At 44.5% G+C, this 18,331-nt stretch overlaps 1 protein-coding gene across 4 annotated transcripts in view; it reads left to right on the forward strand.

The window, feature by feature from the left end:
- RP1 (RP1 axonemal microtubule associated) overlaps positions 1-18,331 on the forward strand; it is a 542,476-nt gene that overhangs the window by 382,528 nt on the left and 141,617 nt on the right. For all 4 annotated transcript variants that reach the window (XM_068237387.1, XM_068237386.1, XM_068237388.1 and 1 more), the window contains 4 exons: positions 2,791-3,004; positions 3,311-3,492; positions 8,252-8,462; positions 8,540-8,694. In XM_068237387.1, coding sequence (XP_068093488.1) covers positions 2,791-3,004; positions 3,311-3,492; positions 8,252-8,462; positions 8,540-8,694 — 762 coding nt within the window. The remainder of the gene's footprint in view (positions 1-2,790; positions 3,005-3,310; positions 3,493-8,251; positions 8,463-8,539; positions 8,695-18,331) is intronic.

An 18,331-nucleotide genomic window follows, 5' to 3' on the forward strand; every position in this document is an offset into this window, starting at 1 on the left:
CTTCTGGCGTCAGCTGGTACTTAGTAATGATAGCGTCTTTTATAGCAGCATAATCATTATCCTTCTCCGCAGGCAATTCTGCGAAGGCATCAAGCGCTTTGTAGCGCAGCAAAGGTGTCAGATGTCTGGCCCACTGGTCTTGGGACAGACGATACTGACGGCATGCTTTTTCAAAAGACCGCAAAAACAAGTCAATGTCTGTGTCTTTTTCAATATTAGCAAATTTAAATTTTGCACTTACGGGTGGTGCAGCTCCTTCAGCAGGGAGGCTGGGCGGTGAACTCCGGCTGGCCTGTTGCACTTTTGCCATGTTTAGCTCATGTTGTCGTTGGCGCTCCCGTTCTCGCTCAGCGGCATCCCTCTCCGCGTGGCGTTCAGCAGCAGCAGCTTGCCGCTCCCGTTCCTCCCGCATTTGGCGCTCTGTCCGCGCTTCTACAGATTGGCGCTCCTCACGCATGTACTGCAGGTACTTGTCCAGGTCAGTGTCCATCAGCTTTTGTAATGCCTGCTGCATTAGCGGATCAGTACAAACGGACAGTCCAGTACTGGCCGGTTCCAGGCGAGTACTTTCAGAAACTCTGGGATTGGGGTCCATACTGACAGTCTCTGGCGTAACTGTTGCAACAGGGCCCGCAGGATGCTCAACCTCTGTACGCCTAGGATCTTCAGCCTCTGGTTCCCCTTGCCTTGAGTCAGATGGGGCAGCGTCTACCTCAGCAGACACATCCAGCTCCCGCGGTGTCTGGGTATCCCATTGAAACAAGTCATTTACCATGTCCTGTTTGTTCCTGCGGAGGGTGTCAATGCCCCGCAGCTGACAAAGATTTTCCAGGTCGGATACGGCCATGAGCTTGTAGTTCCCGGACATTTCCATGCCAAATAAAATAAAACTTTTGGGGAGGGGTACTGGCTACACAGTCCCACTGTATATATAAAAAATATATTGCCTTCCAGCTACACCAACGAATTAGTTCATTTCTCGATAGCGCTAGCGCTATCGCAGATACTTTCAGCACAACACAGGTCCCAACCGCTGCCTAACACTGTCACAGGAGCCCTAGTGGCTGACCGCACTTAGCCTTCTAAACGGTGCCAGCGCACAGATCGTGCGAACTCTGGTCGCAGTCAATGCGCAGGAACCGTTAAGAATTAGCCGCAGACAACTCAGAAGGGAGCCTGTGAGACACGGGTAATTACAACGTCACCTACTGGTTCAGAGTAAACTGCCACCACCGCGGTTACCATGGGACCGTGGAGCCCACTAACTGACTGACTAGTCCTGCGAATAAAACGGTTAAACACACGGTATTCTGTCTAGCCAACAACAAACAAACAGTAGCGTATCTTCAGAGACCCGGGATCAGTTCTGCGTGTGCTGATAAGCAGGGTAGCGGACAGTGAATGACTTGGAGAAAGTCGTTTATTCACGCAATATAAATAATTAATATATACAGACAATTATTAAAATCACAATTATTAAGACAGTAATAGCCAGTATAAAAAATAAAAGAAGGGAGAAAAATACTTAGTTCCTGGAAAGATGTCCTTTTTTGTGGGAAAACAGAGTTCTGGGTTTCAATTTGAGTTCAGAGTTCAGACCAGGTGGATGCCAGCATATCCTCAAGCTGGCATCTGATGAGTTCAAGATGTTTCAGTGGGGAGGACCCTGAGTTTGGGTCCTCTGCCATTCTTATGCCCCTGCTTCAGTAGGAGGGAGTGAGGGCGGGGAGCCATACACCCCCTTAGAAGATGAGATGAGCCCTCCCCTTGTCCTGGGGGCTAGAAATCATATCTACCCATATATGGGCTCTATCTCACAGAACCGTACAGGTCAGGGCAGATTTATTAACATTTTCAGGTCTGTCTCGATTTACCCAGCGCCCTGATACCAGACATGAGGGGTGGGACCCCTGTGGTATCATCAGGGCATTTTCAAACTGCCTAACTGGCAGTCCTTACCTCAGAATGTTCTGAAACTTCCTCAGAACCAGCACCGGGGCTCATGCTACACTTCCCCCACGTTTGGCGAAGCTGCCATCTCAGGAACCCCAGAAATATGACAGATCTGGGAAGTTATGGATTATGCTATGAGACTCAGGTTTATTCAGGATGTGTTCTAGCTGCTAACAGCTGACTTCCCTTTGATCTTTACCAGTGAGCAAGGTGTCAAGACCTCCCGGAGATTTGTAGCCTGCCTGGCTGCACCTAGGCATCCTGATCACCCCTTGGTTAATTAACATCTACATGAGATCAGCTAGGTGTCACCTTATACCTGATGGACGGGCCATCCGCACAGCTTGAAGCCAGGGACTCTCTGGGCCCAGGCTCATTAGCATATCAAAAGAGCCATCCAGCCTTTAGGATGGTGCTCTCTCTGCTAAGAAAAGGACTTCAGCTCCCCCTACACACTCAACCCAAATTGTATCGATTTGAAGCGCAATCGATGCAGGGAATCGAGTGCGATCGCTTTTTCTTCACGGGCGGTTACAGGACGCGCCTGCGGCCCCGCAACCGTCTGTGACAATGTTATTGAAAGTAAACAACATACATCATACCTATCACTTTTTTCTATTTTCATCATACTCTTTTATGACCAGCCAGCCTTAAGACAAGGGTAATACAAGCATGCAGTATTTATTTTAATTGATCATCACACAGAATCTGTTTTAAATGGTGTTGTGAGTCTGGAATCCTGGTATTCAGCTTTGTGCTGTAACGGAGAGTGGCAATTATTTTGCTGTCACATGACGAGTAATAGCTAGGGATATGCTTGTGTCTTTTTTCCTCTAGACGGACTGTTTTATATTAGAAGCTGTGTCTCTGGGGGAGCTGCTGAAGGTGGTACTTGGACACGATAGAGAGGGGTATGGAGCAGGAATGTACCTGAAGATGGTCACAGTGAAAGAATCTCAGGACTCCCTTACTGAATGGATTTTTCCATTGTGGAATTGGCTGGACAGTCACCTGGGACTATGTGAAACAGTCTGCAAACTCCATACAATAGGTTTGTCTGTTCTTCATGAACTGACGTATTTTGAGTGTTGGAATGTTGTTTTAGACTGTGATACAGCAATAGTGGCAAACAAATCATATAAACAAACACATAAGCAGTTACCTACACACCTCATCTTGTGTAGCCAAAGAAAAAGGCATCGATTTGCCCAGGACAGTGTTACAAATGTGTTAGCATGGTTACCGTGACGTATATGATGTCTTAACCTGTCATTTGTCAAATAAATATTCCATGATTTCTTCCTTGCTCTCTGTTCTTTTTAAAGTTTGTTTCTTTTTCAATATTTCTTTGCAAAAGGTAAACGGCTTACAACAAAACCCGAACCTGACGCTGACTCCGGAGGCTTGTGGGTAATTGATATCGCTGGCTCTGGATTTGAGAATTTAGAAAACTTTAATCATTTCTCTCTGTCATTCTATGGTGATCTGGGCACAGAGCAAATAGAAGTAACGGTATCTGGAAATTCTTTGCGAATTGAGGTAATCACAAAGTACATAGTGTTTCACTGATATAAAGTTCTAATGTGTTAGAACTATAGTATATAAGCGCTGTATAAATTGCTTATCAAAGGGATTGCGCAGCGCTTTGGTGGGCCAAGCGATCTCGTTTCTTGATTTTCTTCTTCTGTCCGTAGCTCCACCCCTAAAGGAAGAGGTCACATGGGCTTCTCTCTTGGTCCTAGAGAAGCACCTATGACCTTTTCCTTTAGGGGGTGGGGCTACGGAGGGAAGAATGACGCTGGGTAAGTATAATAAAGTTTTATCTAAAAAGCAAGCACAAATGCTCTAGGAATTGCTGCACACAGCGATATGGTTATTTTAAAGCACTGTAGCAATGCCTAGTGGGTTCCAGGCCTAATGTAGAAACATGAAATGTCCTATGTATATTGTTTTCATGATGTCAGCACCCACTAAGAAGAGATTTTTGGAAATTCCACCTTTAACCTCTTGAGGACCACGATCTTAAAGAAAACCAGAGATGAATGTTTTGGCACAAAATAAACATATCCCCCGATAGAATTTACAAAATAAATACCATACCTGGCATTTTCACAACCCTGGTCTGCCGTTTTTTGTGTTTTTTTACTAAAACTCCAGGCAAAACACAGTTCATCAGAAAAGCATATTATTTAGTGGGCTGTGTGCAAAATTAAATAACCATTTCTAAAAACCTCTTATGACTAACAAATACTGTATAGATGAAAAAAAATGTTTTTCAATATAGCCTTACATTAGCAGCTCCTAAAATCTCATCACAGATCTTTGTGATTCTGCAAATATACAGAACAGGAAAGCAGAGCCAGAAGGGGGCAGGTTTGGGTTTGAAAAGACATCAAGGAAGACTCAGCTATAATGATTCCTGAGAAAAGCCAGACTGAATGTTCAGTGGGGGATTTTATCAGGGATGATAACAAGCAGGCTGAGCAGTGAAGGATCAAACAGAGAGCAGGGTTGGTGTTTTTTCTAATGTTCCCACTGATATATATGGCAAAATACATGAAGGTGCTTTGTCGCTGGTTTACTTAAACCCCCCCTAGTGACCAGGCCATTTTTTACAAAATAGGCCACTGCAGCTTTAAGGGCTCGCTGCAGGGCCGTACAACTAAGCACACAAGTGATTTCTCCCCTCCCCCCTTTTCTGCCCACCAACAGAGCTTTCTGTTGGTAGGCTATGATTGCTCCCCCGATGTATATTTATTTATTTTTTTAATATTTACAGTGGGATGTGAAAGTTCGGGCATCATTGTTAATCGCCATGATTTTTCTGTATAAATTGTTGGTTGTTACAATAAAAAATGTCACTTAAATATATCATATAGGAGACACACACAGTGATATTTGAGAAGTGAAATGAAGTTTATTGGATTTACAGAAAGTGCGCAATAATTGTTTAAATAAAATTAGGCAGGTGCATAAATTTGGGCACTGTTGTCATTTTGATTCCAAAACCTTTAGAACTAATTATTGGAACTCAAATTGGCTTGGTAAGCTCAGTGACCCCTGACCTACATACACAGGTGAATCTATTTATGAGAAAGAGTATTTAAGGGGGTCAATTGTAAATTTCCCTCCTTTTTTTATTTTCTCTGAAGAGTAGCAACATGGGGGTCTCAAAACAACTCTCAAATGACCTGAAGACAAAGATTGTTCCCCATCATGGTTTAGGGGAAGGATACAGAAAGCTATCTCAGAGATTTCAGCTGTCTGTTTCCACACCACAGTTAGGAACATATTGAGGAAATGGAACAGACTCAGTTCAAGTTAAAGAGAGTCTGAAGCGAGAATAGATCTCGCTTCAGACCTCATAGCTAGCAGGGGCATGCGTGCCCCTGCTAAAACGCCGCTATAGCGCGGCTTAACGGGGGTCCCTGTCCCCCCAAACCCCCTCCGTGCAGCGGGGGAGCGCTTCCTGGTTGGGGCAGGGCTAACCGCCGCAGCCCTGCCCCATGCGCGTCTGTCAGACGCGTATCTCCGCCTCTCCCCCGCCCCTCTCAGTCTTCCTTCACTGAGAGGGGCGGGGGAGAGGCGGCGATGCGCGTCTGATAGACGCGCTGGGAGGCAGGGCTGCAGCCGTTAGCCCTGCCTCCAGGAAGAGTTTTCCCTACGACCATTTTATGACCAACTTTTGCGGGGGGTGGGTTGGGGGTGAAGGGACCCCCGTTAAGCCGCGGGATAGCGGCGTTTTAGCAGGGGCACACGTGCCCCTGCTATATATAAGACCTGAAGCGAGATTTAGTCTCGCTTCAGTGTCTCTTTAAGGCTCGAAGTGGCAGACCAAGAAAAATCTCATATAGACAGAAGCGACAAATGGTGAGAACAGTCTGTCAACCCACAGACCAGCACCAAAGACCTCCCACATCATCTTGCTGCAGATGTAGTCACTGTGCTTCGTTCAACCATTCAACACACTTTACAGAAGGAGATGCTGTATGCGAGAGTGAAGCAGAGGAAGCCTTTGCTCCGCCCACAACACAAACAGAGCCGCTTGAGGTATACTAAAGCACATTTGGACAAGCTAGCTTCATTTTGGAATAAGGTGCTGTGGACTGATGAAACTAAAACTGAGTTATTTGGGCAGCATGGTGGCGTAGTGGTTAGCGCTCTCGCCTTGCAGCGCTGGGTCCCCGGTTCAAATCCCAGCCAGTGCACTATCTGCAAGGAGTTTGTATGTTCTCCTCGTGTCTGCGTGGGTTTCCTCCGGGCACTCCGGTTTCCTCCCACATCCCAAACACATACAGATACGTTAATTGGCTCCCCCCTAAATTGGCCCTAGACTACAGTACTTACACTACATAATACATACATAGACATATGACAATAGTAGGAATTAGATTGTGAGCTCCTTTGAGGGACAGTTAGTGACAAGACAATATATATATATATACTGTACAGGGCTGTGTAAGATGTCGGTGCTATATAAATACTAAATAATAATAATAACAAGGGGCGATATGCATGAAGGAAAATAAGCACAGCATTCCAAGAAAAACACTTGCTACCTACAGTAAAATATGGTGGTGCTTCCATCATGCTGTGGAGCTGTGTGGCCAGTGCAGGGACTGGGAATCTTGTCAAAGTTGACGGACGCATGGATTCCACTCAGTATCAGTAGATTCTGGAGACCAATGTCCAGGAATCAGTGACAAAGCTGAAGCTGTGTCGGGGCTGGATCTTTCAACAAGACAACGACCCTAAACACTGCTCAAAATCCACTAAGGCATTTATGCAGAGGAACAAGTACAATGTTCTGGAATGGCCATCTCAGTCCCCAGACCTGAATATAATTGAAAATCTGTGGTGTGAGTTAAAGAGAGCTGTCCATGCTTGGAGGCAATCAGACCTGAATGAACTAGATATGTTTTGTAAAGCGGAATGGTCCAAAATACCTTCAACCAGAATCCAGACTCCCATTGGAACCTACAGGAAGCGTTTAGAGGCTGTAATTTCTGCAAAAGGAGGATCTACTAAATATTGATTTAATTAATTTTTTGTGGTGCCCAAATGTATGCACCTGCCTAATTTTACTTAAACAATTATTGCACACTTTCTGTAAATCCAATAAACTTCATTTCACTTCTCAAATATCACTATGTGTGTGTCTCCTATATGATATATTTTACTGACATTTTTTTATCGTAACAACCAACGATTTATATAGGAAAATCATGACGATTAACAAGGTTGCCCAAACTTTCGCATCCCACTGTATTTGTTTATTTTTCATTACATTTAACTGTTTTTTGTTTTTTTTTTAACCCTCCCTCCCCCCGCCAGCCAATCAACGTGATCGGCTGTCATAGGCTTCAGCCTTTGACAACCGATCACTTTTCTGCCACCAAGGGGGACAGCCGTGTCACACCTGGTGGGTGACACAAATTGTATCAGAATTGTGTGTTTGCATGCAACTTTAGACTCCTAGGCAGTATTCAACCACTTCGGTACCAGTAGTCTCTGGCCCCTTAAGGACCAGAGTGCGCTGGTAATAAATACCAGGGCTCACTAATGTCACGCCGCACGGAATCGCCAATGTCACCATTGCAAGAAAGCAATGTGATCAGCGGTAGTGGTGGGAGCGCGTGGCGGGAAAGTTGAAAGCTACATCCTGTCAGAAGTAAGCGGCCACAAACAGAACGTAGATTTCTACCAACGCAGCCTGGAACAGGTTAAATGTTTGTTTTCTCTCAGCTCAGACTGAAGCCTTTTGTGTGTGCATGAATATGAACATGAATATGTGATTGTGATTACACTGTAAAAGTATTTGCACCCCTGACAAAGTCCCCACTAGGAGGAATGAAAAAGCAAGGTTTTTGGTTGCACAGTATGATTGACATTACTATAATTTAGCAGCTATATGTATATACTTTTTTTTTATATAGAGATAACCAGGTTGCTCACATTTACATGAGGTAGTCCACACAGATTTAAGTTTGTAGGCTTAATACATTCAAGCAAGATTCCTTCACAAATGCATTTTAAACACTTTTTTTCTGTATAGCATCCTCTTCCCCATTATGTCATGCTCACTGGCTGCATCCAGTACATAGAACAGAGTGAGGGAAGCTCACATTGCATTGTGGGAGATGGTTTTGTTTTATCACAAAACTGTTCAGCCAAGACATTCAGAGAGATATGACTTATTTGCTCCAATCCTAATAATTGAGGATAATTGCCCGTACACATTCTATCTCAATGTGAATTCCTTATACACCCAGTTCCATGATTCATTCTTGTCTCACAGGAAGAACTGCTGGAAGTAGGAGCCATCTATAAGGTGCAGGCTTCCTGTTCTTATACGCAATTGTCTGCGCCATGGCATCTAGCCTCTATACATATGAAGCACACAGTGACTCATCAGGAGATGTGGCTCCATTTTAATTGCTGGATGAAGCCTAATGAGGACAAATGTGTGGAGCTTCCAGCCCTGTTTCCTGACCAGGATCCTCTCCCTTGTAAGTCGTGCTCTGTCAGTCAGATATCTATTAACGGGGACGAAGCAGTGGATAATAACCTTGTACTTGTTTTTCAGTGGTGGAGTACACACTGACTGTCCACACAGGGGATGAGGTGGGTAGCGGCAGTTCAGGCATAGTGCACGTCTGCATAGAAGGAGACCATGGCGACTCTGGAAAACGAGTTTTGAATGCATCACACACTGATATGCTTTCCTTTACTAAAGGCCAGGTAACAGAATGATATAATGCACAACGTTTGTTTAGTGACTTCATGTTTAATTACTCTATTCTGTGTAGAAAGGTGTCTGTCAACCTGCCTTTTTCAGATGCTGTTGACCCATAAGTGATAAGTTTAGTGGTTAGTTATAGATCAGTGTGTTTAAAGAGAACCCGAGGTGGGTTTGAAGAATGTTATCTGCATACAGAGGCTGGATCTGCCTATACAGCCCAGCCTCTGTTGCTATCCCAAACCCCCCTAAGGTCTCCCTGCACTCTGCAATCCCTCATAAATCACAGCCACGCTGCTGACAAACAGCTTGTCAGAGCTGGCTGTGTTTAGCTCTATAGTGTCAGTCTGCTGCTCTCCCCGCCTCCTGCAGAACTCCAGTCCCCGCCTGCATCCCTTCCCTCCCTGCTGATTGGAGGGAAGGGACGGGGGCAGGGACCGGAGCTATGCAGGAGGCGGGGGAGCAGCTGAGACTGACACAACAGATGTAAACACAGTCTCACAGCACGGCTGTGATTTATGAGGGATTGCAGAGTGCAGAGGGACCTTAGTGGGGTTTGGGATAGCAACAGAGGCTGGGCTGTATAGGCAGATCCAGCCTCTGTATGCAGATAACATTCTTTAAACACACCTCGGGTTCTCTTTAAGTTCAGTGGGTTGGGAAAGGAGAAGTTATATTTAGTTGTTACCATTGAAAATTAAAGCAGAAGTAAATTAAACTCAGGAGAACTTCCTTTCTGCTCTTAAAGATTAGCCACAGCACGATAACCTTTATGGAAAAAAAATTCTTCATAACAATTTGTGGAAATCCAACACCCCCAAAGTTTTAACTTGGCTTTACTTTCCAGGGAGAACTGAAAGAGTTAAACCTTGGTGTTTACTGTATGGGGTGCTATTCAAAGCTGCTGACAAGAACTAATTAGCCAGTTTGATCTGGCTTAACAAACAAAGAAACACAGATCAGTGAATTTCTTCAGCAACTAGTGATGGAATAAAGACTTTTCATTGTGTGCTGTGCAAGAGTTAGGGCCCTTTTACACTTCAGTCAGTTATTCTCAGTTATAACTGATAGACAACTCATTTTCAAAGTAATGCCCATGTTTTCCTATGGCTCAGTTCCCAATATACGCATTCTAACTGAAAGCTTTTTAACAATGCATCGCTATGGAGAAAAACATGCTAACGCATACAAATATATATAGTGTACAAGGGATTAGTCTTTGGGGGGATGTTACAGTTAGTAGTCAGGAAGGGGATCATTTTACAGAGGAAGGATAGGGCAAGGACAATTTTGTGTGTGTGTGTGGGGGGGGGGGCAGAGAAATTGGTCAGTCTTATGCAAATGATAAAGCAGTATTGATGAAAACTAATTACAACAACAAAAATGCATAACACAGCTAAAGCAGTAGAGTATAGGTAATACTACTCTCAGTACTCTACGACACTATCTACATCACCGGCGTTGCAGTCACATGTACCCAAATTTGGTGGCTGCCACTGAAGTCTCCTTAAATAATGTTACTTGTATAGCTGCTGTGCTGATCCATTGCATGCATTTAATACTTTCTGTGTCCCAGAGAAAGTAATCAGATCAGGTGTTCTTAATCAATTGGCGTCATACTTGTTCCAGATTTTTGACTCAAGCTATCGGACTCAGAGCCAGAGTTCAGCTTAACAGCCAGGCAACAACCTTCTAAAATGAAAGATGGCTGCCTTCATATCCATCTCTGTTCATCCTTCAATATGAGATTACCAATACTCCCCTGATTTCTATGGACAAGTACAGCTTTTGAAGCATAAATGCAGGCTACTCCACCCATAGAACATTGAATGTGGTGGTGCACTACAGAATCCCCATATAAAGATATACAATATCTATTTCTTTGCTGTGGGAATCATCTGCACTTTTCAGTGAACTGCAGAAGGCTTCACCTCATCCCCATATGTGGAAGCTAATTATGACTTTGCTATGAGCATCCTCAGCACTTAACCTTTTATTTCCATTTTCTTATACTCTGAGTGGTCAAAAAATTAGAGACATCTCTTATTTGAAAAGTAAACCAGTCCAACAGTGAGGTAGAGTGACATAACAATGTAGTTATCATGGAAGTTAATGTTAATATGGGTAAGACGAGTAGCACGCACAGTCCGCAGCAACAGAAGGGCAACAACATAACAAACTACAACTGAATTAAATGCAAGGGCATCACAAAGCATATCCAAAAGCACAACAAAATGGACTTTGCAAAGGATGGGCTTTAGCAGCAGGAGACAATCAAGAGTGCATTTGGTATCACAGAAAAATGGCCTGTTGTGGGCCCTTGCCACCGTGCACAATCAGGCTTTGAGGAAAATCAATCAGAGTTGAACCTGCTTACCATGGCCAGCTCAGTCCCCTGACCTCAATCCTATTAAAGCATTTGTGAGACGAAGTCGAAAGATAACTTCAAAGCTTGGAAGCGCCACCATCCAAACTGACCCAACTAAGAGCTGCCATTATGTCAGCATAGGCCAACATTCCCCAGCACAGATGCATATCTGGAGGTGTGCAGACATGGCTCGTGCCATGGGCACCATAGCACCCATGGACGCCATGCCTGCCACCCCTTCACCATTGCACCGCCACTTACCCCAGTCCCTGCTGCCTCCGCTACTCACAGTCAGATCTCAGATCAGACGAGAGGCAGAGCAGGGCGCACGCAGACACTGACTTCAATGCGGAAGTGATGTCATTGGTCACTTCCTCATGTGAAGTGTATAAATCTGGGCGGATAGTGTGCGCCCTGCACTTCTTCTTGCCGCCTCTCTGGTCACCCTATTCTGAGGTCTGTGAGTAGTGTAGGCAATGCCCAGGAAAGCTCAGAGCCATGCAAAGCTCCCAGCCATGCAAAACCCCCAGCAAAGCTCCCAGCCATGCAAAACCCCCAGCACTGCAAAGCTCTCAGTCCAGCAAAGCGCCCAGCCCAGCAAAGCATCCAGCAAAGCTCCCAGCCATGCATAGCGCCCTGCAAAGCAACCAGTCATGCAAAACCCCCAGCCCTGCAAAGCTCCCAGCCATGGAAAACCCTCAGAAAAGCACCCAGCCATGCAAAAACCCCTGCCCTGCAAAGCTCCCAGCCATGAAAACCCCCAGCAAAGCTCCCAACCATGGAAAGCACCCAACACAGCAAAGTTCCCAGCCATGCAAAGCGCCCAGCGCAGCAAAGCTCCCAGCCATGCAAAGCACCCAGCAAAACTGCAGCCATGCAAAGCACCCAGCAAAGCAAAGCTCCCAGCCCTGCAATGCAAAGCGCCCAGCAAAGCAAAAGCCACCGGCCCTGCAAAGCAAAGCGCCCAGCAAACCAAAGACCCCAGCCCTGCAAAGCAAAGCGCCCAGCAAACCAAAGACCCCAGCCCTGTAAACCACCCAGCCCTGCAAAGCAAAGTCCCCAGCCTGAAAAAGCACCCAGCATCTTTATGAGTCCATACCAAGAAGAATACTGCATATGCTGTAATCAGAGCTAAAGGTGGACCAACTCGTTATTCGAAGGCCATTTTTTGGCCATTTGGTATATGAGCACTGTTAAGCCCCATGCTTGGTTCAGACAGTATTTTGGATACCCAGGAGTATACACTACAGACAAACAAACACACAACTAGTCTCTGGATTAGCAACATAATACTCTATGGCCATATGCAAATAACGTTTTCTCCTAGGAGATAATGTTCATCTTCTCTTTAAGTGAAAAAGTACCTAAAAGTTGGACAAAAAGTACCATCAAAATTATTTTGAGTATTTTCTTGCTTGCTGGCGGTGTAAAGGGCAGTTCATGACAAAGTGTGAAAATATCACCTAGGAGCAAACCCCGGAGAAAAAGTGAATTGCATATGGGCCTAGGGATCTGTAAAACAACCTTAATGGGATGAGAACAATGATTTCTATAGACAAGAACAAGGGACAAATATATTTGACAGTAAAACGGAAATTGTGCAGGTCAGTTGCATGTTGATGAGGTTACTGAAGTGACTTATGTTTTCCTGAGTTTAATCGCTGCAGCCTACAGAATAATTGCACCCCTTGCCATGCAGGTCGTCCCTCCCCCGCTTCTATCCTTATACATATTGGATGCCATGCTAAATCAAGCTTTAAACCTCAATTATAAGCACTCAGAGACACGGGGTCACCGTCCTTGTCATGTTCTGTGTGCATTTCATTCTCTCCACAAATAAAAAAAAAAACAGTATGAAAAAAACAACATAATAAATACTTTGGAGGACCCCAGCTCTTAGCTGTTCGACCAGCATGCTTATGTTTTCCTGAGTCCAATGGCGGAAAGCATTCCTGTAACAAAGGTTATTGAAGGTCTTTTTTTAAAGTTAATTCTAAGAGTTTTCAGTTTTCTTTGCCATGTACGTAGGTTTAGTTAAATTACACTTTACTTTTCCATTAAGCTGCCAATTTATATATAGTGTACATCAAACCATGTTGTACCTACAAAGCTTTTTGTGAATAAAACAGGTATTGCAAGAATTAATTCACTGGCATAGCAAAGAATGTAGTTTTTGGAGCAACCGCTGTTTATAACTATATATGTTTTAAGAAGGCAAACTTCTGTTTTTCATATCATCTAAGTGAGGAGGCTTTTTGGTCTCTTTCAGCCCCTTACACACTTCTGGGAGTTCTGGTTCACCAGGAGCTTGCTGGGCAATCTGTAACTATATTTAGAGTGATCAAATTAGCAATACAGTAGTAATTATCATTAAGGTTCTATGACAGGAGGCAATGGGCTTGGCTTGCAAATGAATAACATACATATTAAAATGAAAAAAAAATAATATATATATATATATATATATAATGTAATTTTCTCCTAGAGTAACATGCATAATAAACAAACTTTTTCTATGTTGCTGTCACTTACAGTAGGCAGTGAAAAGCTAACAGGTTTTGGACTAGTCCATCTCCTCATGGGGGACTCTCAGGGTTTTCTTTATTTACAGAAGTACTTAATAAACTCGAGTTACATAGTCTAACTGCCAAAAGAGCGTGCAAACATGTAGGGAAGCTAGCTGGCACCTTTGTATAGATCCTTTCCATAGAGTGCTTTTGTAAAGAATAAAGGAGGTACTGAGAATCCCCCATGAGGTGATAAACTAGTCTAAAATCTGTGGGATCTGTCATCTCTTTACTGTCTACTGCACCAGCAGACATGGACGGATTTCAGTCAAGGCCACATAGGCCATGGCCTAGGGCACCAGGAAGCAAGGGGCGGGCTGCAGGCTGGCACACTCATGCAGTCAACCTGTGAAAAATCTGCCAAATTTAGCGGTTAATAGCAAAGCCCCCATAAGACTTAGACACACCAAATTTTCAGGGTTTATTAAACGGTATCTTGTGAACAAGATGAAAAAAGACCTTATAGTTTTTGAGAACATCGATGTTAAAATCGGCTGAAATTTCCGCAATTTCCGGCGGAAATCCACATCGGAATGCGGAAATTGGTAGCGGAAAGCAGTAGCGGTAATTGGCAATGGCGGAATGCGGATTTTCCGCGAAATCGGAAATTGCCATTTCCGACCATCCCTAATTCACTGTAACCCTTTGCCTTACTGCTTTGTTGTTGTTACGTTATTCACGATTACTCAAGTATCTACCGATTGAACATCTGCATGAAGGGACCATTTAGCATCCCTAGAAATCCTCTGTCTGATTTTCATACACAAGAAGCCTCATAATAATAACTATGAGGAAATTTATAAAAGGAAGTTGAAAAGGACGCCATCATTCACAAGTACAAAGGGCAGAATGACCTTTAAAAACAGAGAGAAGGTAGATAGTGAAGAAGAAAAAAAGACATTACGGTATCCAGTAGACAGGCATACTATATGTAAATGTATGTGTGTGTGAGAGAGAGAGAGAAAGAGAGGGAGAGAGATACAGAAAATCTGTATTTCTGTGCTGTGTATGTGTGGCTCTGTGTGTTTGTATGAGAAATAGAGAGAGAGTGAATGCATGTTTTTTATGTGCGTGTGTGTTTATATGTCTGCATCTGTGTGTTTCTTTGTATGTGTGAGTCTGTGCATGATATGTGTGTTTGTTCGTGTGTGTGTGCATGTGGTGTGGTGTGTGTGTGTGTGTGTGTGTGTGTGGTGTGTGTGCGTGCGTGTGTGGTGTGGTGTGGTGTGGTGTGGTGTGTGTGTGTGTGTGTGTGTGTGTGTGTGTGTGTGTGCGTGTGTGTGTGTATGTGTGGTGTGGTGTGTGTGTGTGCGTATGTGTGTGCGTGCGAGTGTGGTGTGGTGTGTGTGTGTGTATGTGTGGTGTGTGTGTGTGTGTATGTGTGTGGTGTGGTGTGTGTGCGTGCGTGTGTGGTGTGGTGTGTGTGTGTGTGTGTGTGTGGTGTGTGTGGTGTGTGGTGTGTGTGCGGTGTGTGGAGTGTGTGTGTGTGTGTGTATGTGTGTATGTGTGTGTGATAAAGAGAGTGAGAGAGAGAAAAAAAGTTTCAGAGAGTACATATTTCTGCATGTGTGTGACTGTGTGTTTCTGTTCACGAGTATGTGTGAGAGAGCAGTATCTTCCACCAGGCAACCTAGGCAGGTGCATCAAGGGACCCACCTGTCACCTTCTTCAACCTCCCTCCACTTCAGCTTACCAAAAGGACTACAAGGGGGCCCCAAACCTACTACCTTGCCTAGGGCCCTATTACATCTTAAAGAGACTCTGTAACAAAAATGTCATCCTTTTTCTACCATCCTACAAGTTTCTAAACCTATTCTAATGTACTCAGGCTTACTGCAGCACTTTCTACTATCACCGTCTCTGTAATAAATCAAAGTATCTTTCCCCTGTCGGACTTGTGGCCCTGTGTCTGGAAGGCTGCCAACTCTTAAGTGCTGATATGTTATGCACACCCCTCTCCAGGCCCCTCTATGCACACTCCAGTGTGTGTTATTTACATAAGCCAGCAGCGTCTCTGCTCTCTTATCAGTGACAGAAGAGCTTGCTGACACAAGGAGTGAAAGGAGCTGGCTGACACATACTGAGGAATTACAGATACAGGCAGAGCTGTCTGTAGGAAGAAACGATCAGCCTCACAGCCTGTCACTAGTATTCAGTGGATGAGAGCTGTAGGGGGACAGAAGGTAAACACACAAATGATCTCTTGAGATTCAAAAGGAGGGCTGTATACAGCCTGCTTGTGTATGGATGTATTTTCTATGTGTGGACATACTGCACATCAATCTACTTCCTGTTTTGGTGGCCATTTTGTTTGTTTATAAAAAAAACTTTTAAAAACTGTTTTTGACTATTTTTAATGCGGCGGGGAGTGGCAAAATTGTGACAGAGGGGAATAGGAGATGTCCCTTAACGCACTGGTATATTTACTTTTGTGCGATTTTAACAATACAGATTCTCTTTAAAGGATACCACAACTGAAAATAAAAATAGCTGCATTGTGTGGGGGGGGGTTAAAAGTACATACGGACACCTCCTCCTGCCCCCTCCGTCTGCCTCCGCTCCTGTAATATTCATGCCGGTGTCCAGGCGACTTGCTTGAACCTTGACCAAGATATACTCCTCCCCTCTTCACTTCTGGCCGGTGCATAGCGATCGGCACAGAAGCACGCTGCCCCCTCCGTCTAATGTGGGCTGCGTGTGCGCTCCAATACACCAAGCGTCACATGCTGCCCACGTAGCACATCATGGACATCATAGACTTTTTAGCGATGGAGATATTGTGTAGATAATGAAGCGTTAATGTTTGACTTCCAAATGTGCAATATAAAATGTTCCTCTTCACATGTTTTAAGAGCTACAAATATTACAGCAAATGACTTTTCGCAAAGCCTGCATGATCTGCTTTCTGTAAACAGAACTAATTTGACAGCATTCACAAAACGCAGGCTCTTATGAAAAAATAAAACCAGGCTTCTCTCATGGGGGCAGTTATCCCTCTGCCTGAAAGATCTGTTAATTAGAAATGAATAACCACTGCAGCCCATAAACCTGAAGTACAGTTATAGGACTTTATCAGTAATTTGCAAATACAGAAGCAGCTCACAGTACAAATGTCTTAAAGAGGAACTAACTGTAATAGAACGCGGAAAAGCCGCCGCGTGTACTGACAGCAAGGCGGCTGATTCCGCGTCCAGCGCGGCGGTTTGCACGCAGCAGCGTGCGTCTGGTGTGGCTGGGTCTGTTAGTTCACACAGATTGAGGAATACGCGCGCGCACGCTGAGAGGCAGAACCTTTATGACAACCAAGGAGGGATCAGCTGACCAGGTTGGTCAGCTGACCTCAGAGCAAGTGACTATTAGTTGATCATTGATGGGTCGCGCCGGAGAGCGCCGCTCTATATATAGTTACTGCTGGTCAGTCTCAGGTTGTCTGCCGTTGCGAACACTTACGTGAAAGTACTCAGACCTTAGTCAGACCCTACAGTGTGTTAGAACCAGGAGGACCTGGGAATTCACACTGAGCCAGATTAGTTCTGTGCATCATTGTGTTATACTTCAGACTAGTTCCCGGGTGTTGAGACCACGGACCTCACACCCAAGATTAGGGACTCTGTGTTATCATTTTGTTATACTTCAGACTAGTTCCAGGGTGTTGAGACCACGGACCTCACACCCAAGATTAGGGACTCTGTGTTATCATTGTGTTATACTTCAGACTAGTTCCAGGGTGTTGAGACCACGGACCTCACACCCAAGATTAGGGAATCTGTATTATCTTTGTGTTATACTCCAGACTAGTTCCAGGGTGTCGAGACCACGGACCTCACACCCAAGACTAGAGATACTGTGTTCCATCATATTATACTCCAGACTAGTTCCAGGATTTTGAGACCACGGACCTCACACCCAAGACTAGGCATTGTTTTGATATCTGTTATGACCTATTGCATGTCTGACTATCCCTCTGCTTTCTGTTTCGGTACCTACGCATATCTGATTATCTGTTGCCAACCCTGCCTGCCTTTGGATACCGAATCAGCCTTCTGTCTCTGTACCTTGTCTGTCTGTGTGTTGCCGACCCGGCTTGCCCGACCTTGAGAGCTATCTCTCTCCATTAGAGATAGTCTACAAACCTGCTAGTGACATCCACCTTTCAGGTGTCACTCACTCACAGGTCCTTCCTACTTTCAGCCTCGGACTCCACCTCTTTGGAGGTCTCAGGCTGCTGGAAGGTTTTTGCACTTCCCAGAGGGTGGTATCGCCCATACTGCCAAAGACCACCTGCTCCTCGGGTGGTCCAACTCAAAATCATTACTGTTTCACCAAACACTCACACTATATAAGTGTCCAGAGGTTAGTTATACTTGGATTATCGGTGATTCTGCAGATCATCAATAATCGGGTATATATATGTATTCTTGGTGATACTGCAGATCACCAATAATCAGATTCTCTCTGTGTGCTGACACCAATCGTTACACTAACTTTCCAAATTACATGTAGCTTGTCATTCATTCTACAAGCACATCTAATGCTGCCACCTTACACTGTCAAAGAGGAAATGTAACCCATGATTAAACTCCATCCCAATCAGTAGCTGATACCCACTTTCCCATGAGAAAAAAGGATAAAAGTAGCTAAAACTTTTTTAAAAAAACGGTGCTGGCAGTGGTAAGTCCACCACTGCCTCCCCCATTTTTTTAA

The sequence above is a fragment of the Hyperolius riggenbachi genome, chromosome 5 (genome assembly GCF_040937935.1).
Source record: "Hyperolius riggenbachi isolate aHypRig1 chromosome 5, aHypRig1.pri, whole genome shotgun sequence".
NCBI lineage: Eukaryota > Metazoa > Chordata > Amphibia > Anura > Hyperoliidae > Hyperolius > Hyperolius riggenbachi.